The 10,407-nt window shown below is 24.3% G+C and overlaps 1 protein-coding gene across 1 annotated transcript; it reads right to left on the bottom strand.

Moving 5' to 3' along the window:
* Positions 1–4,045: 4,045 nt before the first annotated feature.
* LOC137828113 (GDSL esterase/lipase At5g03610) lies at positions 4,046–6,108 on the bottom strand. The gene is made up of 5 exons (XM_068634557.2): positions 5,997–6,108; positions 5,699–5,893; positions 5,120–5,382; positions 4,713–5,022; positions 4,046–4,386 (listed from the first exon to the last, which is right to left on the bottom strand). The coding sequence occupies exons 1-5, from the start codon at positions 6,055–6,057 to the stop codon at positions 4,175–4,177; spliced, it is 1,041 nt and encodes a 346-aa protein (XP_068490658.1). The 5' UTR covers positions 6,058–6,108; the 3' UTR covers positions 4,046–4,174.
* Positions 6,109–10,407: the final 4,299 nt, after the last annotated feature.

Below are 10,407 nucleotides of genomic sequence, written 5' to 3'. Positions count from 1 at the left end.
ATATTAAATGAATGATCATCTTTCATTTTTTTTTTTTATGATCAACATCTACTTATTTAGTATCGTCTTATATTTCTTATCTTTATCCTGTTTGGATTTTTTTTTATATCTGGTATATTTATATTATTTTATTTTTCCTTTATTTTATATCTTATATGTTTTTAGTTATTATTTTTTTTTGTCATTGTTTATTTATTTTTGTTTTTTGTTTTTATTTTATTATTGTTGTTTTTATTTTCTATACTTATTTGTTTTTGCATTTTTTTCTTCTCATTTTTAAGCATTAAGTGTAACATTTGCATTAGTTTTTTTTTTAGGATTTTGCATTTAGGGTAGACACTTCAATATTACTTGTGTGTCCTCTATTAATTAATACTAATTGACTTTGTTTTTTTTATAATTATGTCCTGTATTTTTTATTTGAAATTAACATGATTACATCATCAATAATAATAATAAAAATACTAATTTATGTTTATAGATTCAACTTTACGTTGTTGTAGGGTTTAATTTCTTATTTTCTTCATTCTTAAAAAAATAATTTTAAACTAAACATTTTTAATTTATTACTTTTTTTTTATTTTGTAAAAACTCATTTTTTTATTCATTAATTATATTTCTAACTATTTTAAACATTAAAAATACTTATTTTTTAATCCATTCAAAATTAAAATTATAAAAAAAAATTATTATTATTTTATTTTTTTTTGAAATGGTGCTAGATAGGAAAATAAAAAATAAAAGGGTGCTAGATAGGAAAATAAAAACAAAAGGGTGCTAAATAGGGAAATAAAAACAAAAGGGTGTTAGTTAGGAGAATAAAAGTGTAAATGGTACTAGACAGGGAAATTACCCTCAAATGAGACCCCTTTTTGTTTCTCTCAAAAGATTTTGAAATTAGAAACTAGAAAAACAATTTTAAGTTAAAATAAAACAATTGATCTTTATTATATTTTTTAATATATTATTAAATATTAAAAAAAATTATACAAAATAATTTCATAGGATAATGAGTAAGTAAATCACGAAGATATTATAATATTATAATATAATTCACACGAAAACTCTTACGTTAAATAAAAGTTAACAAGATATGTGTGAAGGAAATATGTTGTAGCTAAGAAGAAATATGATCTTAGCGATAACATTCATTTTTGTCAGAGATATAGGGATTCCTAGTCGAATTATTATCAGTCTTCCTCAATCATACTTTATTCTTTTATGTTAACTTTTTTTTTTTTATCTAGTCTTTTTGCAGTATTAGACATTATCCTGGCATTTAAGCCAATCTCCAAAATCACCGCATCCTAAAAGAGGAGAATTTATTATTAACAGGCGTTATATTGTTGATCGACAATTGATCTACTTATACCACGCAATCAGGCTTGACCTATGATACCATAACCGCCTAACCTCATACAAATGACATTGAGACTAAATATAGATCCATTGTCACGAGACATTGATCTAAATTAATGATCAACAATTGATCTACCTACACCACACAATTGGGCTCGATCATGACACCACATAATCCTTTTGTTTGATTGTTGCAAATACCTTCTAACCCTATAATAATTTTCTAAAATTAAAAATAAACCTTTAACTCTTTTACTTTTTTTTTCTTAAAAGAATACTTTATTACAATCACAATCCATCGACATACATCGATCATATGTTATGACTTGTTTGGTCTCATTTCATTGGTTAACTTTCAAAATGTCTTATCATTCTCAACCAAACAATATAAGATCGTAATTTATGTTTTTTTATCATATTTTCTTCGCATTCAAATGAAAAAATAGTCTTAAAAAATGGTATATGGATTCCACTTTTAACTAGGAATGGTAATGTGGGGTTGACCATGCGGGTCGGTTTGCGGGCCGTTGGCAAAAAATGCGGGGCGGGCTCAATAATAAACCCGCTTAAGCTCGTCCTGCATAACCCATAGCCCGTGCAGGCCAACGATGGAACGGGACAAACTGACCTATTGATCCACAAAAAAAAAAAAAAAAACAAGTTGTGTTATGTGTCGTTGTCCCAAATTAATTTCAAAACCTAATTAATTAGGTTTTTGCATTTGCTGTTTTATATCAGTAGCATACATAGGTTCAATTTTTTATTCAATTATAATCAATTTATATTCAATTTTTTTATAATTATTCAATTTTTCAATAATAATGCAAAAAGTAGCAAATATTTTGATTGAATTCCTTTATATTCAATGTTTTTATAATTATTGAATTTGTATATTCAATTTTTCAGTAACAAAAAGTAGCAAACATTTTTATTGAATTTCTTAAAAAAAATCGTATACATACTGACCCACAAACTCGTGGATTGTCTCTTATGCGAGACGGAACAGAAAAATCAACATGCAGAACAGACCAACCTAACCCACATTTTACAGGTCAAACGTGAAACAAGCCAACCCACATTATCTTCTCACATTTAACTAGTACAAACTAATTTTAAAATCCTGAGTAAGCTTAAATAGTTAGACATATACAGTATAGCATGTGTATGAAAAAATTCTGTAAATACTTTTAAGATAAAAATTAATTTCATCATAAATTAAAATTACTTTTATTAACTATTTTATAAAATCTATTTTTCATTAACTTCATTAAAATTTGATTTATCTATAAATATTAATAATATATAATAAAGGACTTCTCTTTGTAGTGATTACAAATTTTTACGAATTTATTTATCTGGTAAGTAACTATTTTTAAACTAAAATAATTATCTAGAATAAAAAAGTACCTACAAAATAAATAAAAATTATTAAAAATAAAATTATAAAAAATATTTTATTTGCTCTTATAATTACTTTTTATGAAATTTTTATATTTTAATAATTATCTATATCACTGTATAGAGATGATACATTGGTAAATTCTTTTAGTTTCATCTTTCAATTAGACATTTATCTTATGATAAATAAAAAATAATTGATTGATTTATTTAATAAAATAAATAGTTAAACAATTTTTCTTTATTTTAAAAATAAATAAATAAATTTTATTTTAAAAAATAATGACTACATTAAGTTTTTAATACTATTTTTTTTAATTATACATATGTGCATATATATATTTAAATTATATTAATTTTTATTTTTAATTAATTGTTCGTAAAAATAATAAAAATATTTATGTTTTAATATAATAAATACATGTATTTTCACTAGTATTAATGAGATAATTATGTTTTTGTAGCCACTTAGTAGATGTTTTTAGTGTATACTATTCATTGAGAATTTTACTCTTATCAATTTAACTTCTTTTATTACTTTATCTTTTAGGTTTTATATCTGTTTTAAACTCAATTAAATAGCTATAATAAAATTATAAAAATAATTTGTTTTATAATTATTTATTATGAATATATATTTTATAAATTTAATAATTTTGTATTTATTTTAATAATTATGATAAAAATTAAGTTTTTATTTTTTGTTATCATGAAAAAAATGGACACAGATGTGGATAAGCACATGTTTCCACTATATATATATATATATATATATATATATATATATTATCTTTTAATTGGATAATTTTACCTTTTAATAAATAAAAAATAATTTATTTATTTACTAAAATAAATAACTGAATAAGTTCTCTTTATTTTAAAATAAAAAAATAACCTTTTTTTAAATAGTGACTACATAATTTTTTAATACTATTTTTTTATAAAATTGTATATATGCATATGTTTTAAATTATAATTTTTTTTTAATAATTATTCATAAAAATAATAAAATTATATATTTTAATGAAATAAAAATGTGAGTACACTTGTTTTCGTAGAACTATTTTTTCAAAAACATAACCGTTATAAAATTGTCACGTGAAGCTTTGTTCTCTTACATAAATCTTTCACAACTTTCTCTTTCATAAATTTAAATATTTTTTAAATAAATATTACATATAAAAATAATACGACATATTTATCAGTTACTAATGGCTAAAAATAGTTGATAATTATGAAAAGCACGAGTAACTAAGAATTTTGGTCACAATCTTCTCCCTAGAAGCTCTTCAAATAATAGCAACCATTTATTTTATTTTTTTCATTATCTACCACTTCATAACATAGACATTGTAATTTAATGATGTTTTACTAAGTTCAGCATGTTAAAATATTGCCTATATTAATTATAAGTTCTCTATGTAAGCTGGGCAAGAGAAGGTTGCAACATTCTGTAGACTGCAGACCAACCATTTTGAGAAGGGTGAACATTGTCCCAAAAGAAAGAAACTTTCGGGTTCTCACATAAACTATATTTCTTTTCCCCTTTGTCATCCACACTTCCACATGAATCTCCCAAATTCTTTACATCGCAGCATGGCTGCAATGGATTCATCAGTGTTGAGTTTTCTGCATAATGTAAAAAGAAGAGACATCATAAAGACAAGTGATTGCTTGCACAAAAGCAATTTATGTTATCTGTCATGATTAGTGTAACATGAAATAAGGATTAGAGTACCATCAAATTCTTGCATACATATATTACTAAGTATAAGTTCAATATAGTGCTATGAATTACTAAGCGGATCTAACTTTGTAATTCCCACATAACCAAATAATACAGAATAGTGTGTTGTTAATTAGCAACAGAGAACTTTGAAAAATAAATATTTAATTGTGTCCTCTGTAATTTTGGGCATGTATAGTGCTTTGGTGAGAGCAGAATGAGAACTAACCAGCACGCTTTTTCTGCATTGTTTCAATTGTAGAGAGGAAGGAGTTGTAGAGGTCTAGCGTTATGAAAACTGAATTGTCTGTTTGATTGTTGAGCTTTTGTATAGCTTCGAGTAGCTTTTTGTTGTGATCTTTGGAGATTGAGTTCAGAAGGCCAATGCAGTCGGTGCGGAAAGATATCAAAGTTAAAGCAGGCAAACACCCAATTGGTTGCAATAACCCAACTGCTACCTTATTTATGCCTAAGCTGTGAATGCGATTCAGATTTACAGAAATTTGCTCCACAAGAGATTCCGTGAAGGCTGGCAAATCCTGTAAAAGACAAGGATAGAGAATGTTGTTAACATCTGAAAATAGACTCCTTTGGTCAAAACATGGTAAAGAAAAAGGTTTGTAATTAACCACTTACAAAAAAGCGACCAGTTTTTAATGCATTTGTATAATCGTTACCACCAGCATTGACGAGAGCAATTGAGGAGTGAAGATCCATTTTGGTATAGATATTTTGTTGGATTAGCTTCTCAAATGAGTCGATTTGGACAGTCATGTTTGGTCCATCAATGGAAGTGTTGAAAATACCAGTCCCTCCATAGGCAAAGTTTATACCGTGCTGCATATTAGTAGAATTTCTCAACCTATATGGTGTAGGGGATTCAATTTTCAGAAAGGAAGCTGCAACCAACATCATATCAGTCAAAATAAATCCAGCCCAAAATTAACACTTTTCATACAAAAGCAATGCACACAAATTAAATTTATAAAGTAAAGTTAGGTTTTGTAGCAATGCTCTTTCAACAGTTGGGTAGTCTAAGTGAAAGGATCCATCTGACGAACACAACAAATAGAAAATGAAACAAAGGCGTATCTGGTGTGCTAAATTTTAGAGCACAAGTCATGCAATTGATACTGAAATTTCTCTGATTCAAATCCAAATATGCCCTGTTAACCCATTTTGAGTTATGCAGAGAGAGTGAAAAAGGAGTGTTACCAATGTAATCAGTGATGATGCGACCGTCACAGAATCTCCCTGCAGGACTACCAGGAAAAGTGATTCCATTGGGAATCTTGTATGATTCTGAATGCACGAAATTCCCTGTGTCAACATAGGAGTCCCCAAAAACAAACAGTTTTGTTGCAGTGTTGCTGTCGTACACCCTATTTGACTTCTTAGCCCCTTCCACCTCTGCAACATTGACGTGCATATATAGCTGTGATTATTACCAACCAATATTAAGCTTAAAAGGGAATAGATTCTGATTGTGATGTTATGTTACCTACATACATACCTGTGAAAATGATGAAGGGAAAAAGGAGAACAGAGATTATGGAGAGAATTTGGTTTGCCATTGATGATTCTTAGAAGGTGAGGAATATTGACACCTTCAATGTGTTGGCTGGTAAGGCAAGGTAAAGTATAAATACTCAGAGTGAGGCAGAGACAGATTTAAACTGTGAATTTCTAAACCCATTTTGTTTTATTAATTTTAGAAAAATTATAATTTGACAGTTAGAGAGTTGTATACACACTCTTATGTTACAATTTCTCTGTGATTGTTTTAGAAAAATATAATAAAAAGTAAATTTATTATTAAATAATTTAAAAAATATTAAAATAATAGTATTGGAAATTATAGGAGATGTTGAAAAAAAACTTGTGTTGTTAATGGATAATGATTCTTAATTTTAAATGTTTTAATATGTGTGTAATCCGTTAATTATATTTATTTAGGGTATTACTGTGAAAATAACTATATCTTAGTGTCATTTATATAGTTTAATTATAATAGGTGATGAAACAAAATAAAAGGAATAATATCTTAATAATTTACCTTTTCTTTGAGTAACAAAATGAATATCTTACAAAATTATATAAAATAACATATAGAAGTCTCTAGAATTTAATTATTTATTATAATTAATAAACTATTAATTATTTCCTACTAAAAAAATTATCATTTTTTCTAGGCAAATATGTCAGCTTCCTCATAGAGAATGAGCCAAAATGGTTATACATTCATTGATTTTATGAGCATTAATTATTGACAATTAATATTATAAATATTTAATAGAAATTAATAATATAAATATTTAATAGCAATTAATATTATAAATATTTAATAGCAATTAATATGATAAATATTTAATAGTTAAATAATAGGGAAGTTTAAGAACTTCTGCAAATCAATCCGAACCACCCGGCTTTGTAACTCTGAGATTTAATGCTTAAATTTTTTTATGTTATTGTTATACTATTCGACTTTTTTATTAAAAAATCCTTCAAATAAAAAATTACACATTAGATGAATTTATGTATTATTTCAGAACTTACTCTTGCTTTAGTTTGGGAAATTTGATAGTTTGTTACAGAAACTTAATCAATCTAAATTACAAAATAATTGATTTATTTAGTGTAAAATTCACATTATTTAACAAAAATATAAAATTAGAATGAAAAATCTCATGTAAAATACGATTTTACATTTAAAATTTTCAATTTAAGATAAAAATTAAAATTATATATGACAAATACTATTCACTTTATTTTAAAATAATTTTGTATTATTTGCAAAAAAAATTATAATCTGTCTATATATTTAGGTAAATCAACAAATTTGTCACTTAAAATATATCATGTTTAATTATTGAAAACAATAATTTATTAGAAGAACTATGAAAAAATACTAAATTTCATGTTATCATTAAAAATAGTGGTTAAAGTTAACGTTCGTTAAAGCTATGTTTTATATCTTGCGTTACGTCTTATTTAAGATAGGTTCTAACGTTACGTTTTATGTGGTAGGTTCTATCTGTTTACATTATAATTGAAATTGTATACGAGAATGATATGTGAAATATGACGAGTGACAATTTAATATGAAAGTTTTTTTTTCTATTTTTTTCATGTATTTATAATATGTTATTTTCAAATTATTTTTCTTAAATCTAATTATTTATTGTCATTTTATAGTCTCTGGAAAATTTTCAAAATTTGAGTGAAGTATACAAATTACTAATAAAAACGTTATCATGTTTCCATTATTTTTTTTATATTTTCTACGTTGCTTTCACGCAATTTATATAATTCATCTTAACTTTTGTCTCATTACTTTTTACATCAAATTCACCATTTAAAATTGAATATATACAGCAAGGTGTGTTGATTCATTGCTTCAACACTCAATATTGAATTTGAGTTCATTTTCTTTACATTGTTATTGTTTTAATTTCTTTGACCATATATAGATATATTTACAAAAAGGAATGACTTTGTTTGTTATATTTATAAAATAACTATATATTACTCAACTAAAGTTAAAATTAAAAAATTTAATAATATATCTTAAAGTTGTATATTAAATATATATATAACTAAACACGATAAGTTATAAGTTATTATACATAATAGTAGTTATTAGCTAAATCCAAGACATAGTTAATAACCTAATTATAATTGAGTGCTTTGCATTAAATAAAACTCAACCTACATAAATATATATAAGTTATATATATAAGTTATAGCAGATTGGGTCCAATTTCGTGGTACATTTAACCTTAAACACTAAAATGGAAATTATTATATTAATAGAGAAATATGAGGATACAAATCTATATATTATATAATTATGAATTATATAAATTGATAATAAAAATTTATATACACAAGTATGTTCTAGATTATTTTTTGGAATAGGAAAAGATGTTTTTCATAACTGGTTCAAAATGATTTGTTTCTTATTTCTATAATCATAATAAAAATTTATACAATAAGTTTGAGTTTTTAAAAAATTAATATATATATATTTTAAAATTTTGTTAGAACCGTATTAGATTTCTCAGAAATCCAACAAATATATTTTGAATTGGACACTTTACGGATACGTACTCTACAAATGTCATACGAGTGTTGATGTTCAATACGAGCATCCAACATCGACATGTCATTTAAGATGAGTATCTGATTATGAGTTAACACTCTTATTTAAAAATTTGGTTTATTTGAAACTAATTTTTCTTTTACTTTCATTATATAATTTTTTTAATAAAAATTAATATAAACAAAAATTTTAAATAAAATAATAATATATTTAATTATGAAGTGAGCGTCAACGCTGAGATATCTCGACTTATAATTGCTCTTATTGTTAATATTAGTCATTGATATTTATTGATGAAAGCTTGTGAAACAAAACCTAATTAAAAACTTATGTGATTATCACTTCATTTGGGTTTTCGACTTTCTTATTCTTCGTTAGAGAATTCTCTGAACGGATTATGTAACATGTTCTCTTTCTTTTTTTAGTCTTCTCATTTTTAACCAAATGTTATTGTTTAACCTCTATTGTGAATGACTTAAAATTAATAACATGATGTGACTGATCATGAAAGTTAATTTATAGTTAATTTTAAATTAATTATCTTCTCATTATCATTTTAGTCATTAAAAGTATTAAGCGTTGTGATAATAACTTTTAAAATTAAAAAAACATCAAATAAATACCTAAAATTATTCTCATTCTAATTTCTTACATGTACAATATACTATTATTATTATTAGCAGGAACACATACACTCTCGCGTCTGTGCATCCGTATTTTTTATTTTTTATTTTTACTATTATTATACGTATATTTATATTTATTTAAATGAAATATAGATTTATGTGTATTCGTATGTATGAGAAACATATAGAGCATGAGAGACATAGAAAGAGTATGAAAGTCATGTTATTGTGTTTCAAGATATTTGGAAATAATAAAGATAAAGTGAGAAAGAGCGAAGAGAGAAAAAACAGTGATAAAATCCAAAAAATTCAAAAATTCAAATTGGAAAGCTACGGTCAGTGAAAATAGAAGAAATGGAGATATATTTCAGAAAATTAAATTAAAAAAAAAAACCTACTCTATATTCAAAACTATTTTTATTAACGGTTTTAATATGTTTTAGGAAAAATAAAAAAAATGACGGAATGCTCATACAATAATAAAATTAAATATTAATATAAGAATAAAGTAAGAAAAATATTTAGAACAGAAAATCTCCTTTATACATATATAATATATATAATAAGTATAGATCTAAATTTTATAATTTACAATTATGCTCTCTAAAAGAACGCAAAGACTATATGTAACTAACAAATTTAAATTTCAAAGATTTATTTCACACTTGTTTTAAATTTCAGAAACTACTAATGTTTTAGAAGAACTAAAATTGTATCTTTATTTTAATTGTAATATGAAAAAAAGAAACTGTAATTTTATTTTTTTTTAAATTATTTATTGTAACTTTTTAATTTAATATCACATGTAACACTCCCGCAAAATTATAACTGTAATACTTATCTAAAAAAATTAATACAAACTTTTTGTAGGTCAAAATAAACCTTAAAATGTGTATATTTATAATTGGGGTGAATATTTTATAAATTAAGCAAAAAAGTTATAAATAGATAAATTTAACCATTCAAAATTTATTTCATAAAAATTATTATTGTTTTAAAAAAAAACTGTTCCATATTTTTTCTAATTTATTTCATAGTGATTCATCCATCTTTTTTAAGATTTGAGTTATAGACATGTAGGAGAGACAAGAAGATAAATTACCAATTAAAATTTTATTTAAAGGTAAGTTTCTATTTCTTTTTAGATGGTTGCACGTTGAGTTGTTTGCATGCCTAAAAGTAGGTATGTATGTGAG

This window comes from Phaseolus vulgaris, chromosome 7 (genome assembly GCF_051622355.1).
Source record: "Phaseolus vulgaris cultivar YP4 chromosome 7, ASM5162235v1, whole genome shotgun sequence".
NCBI lineage: Eukaryota > Viridiplantae > Streptophyta > Magnoliopsida > Fabales > Fabaceae > Phaseolus > Phaseolus vulgaris.
The sequence above is the reverse complement of the archived record's forward strand: the minus strand, read 5'-3'. Positions and strand labels throughout refer to the sequence as shown.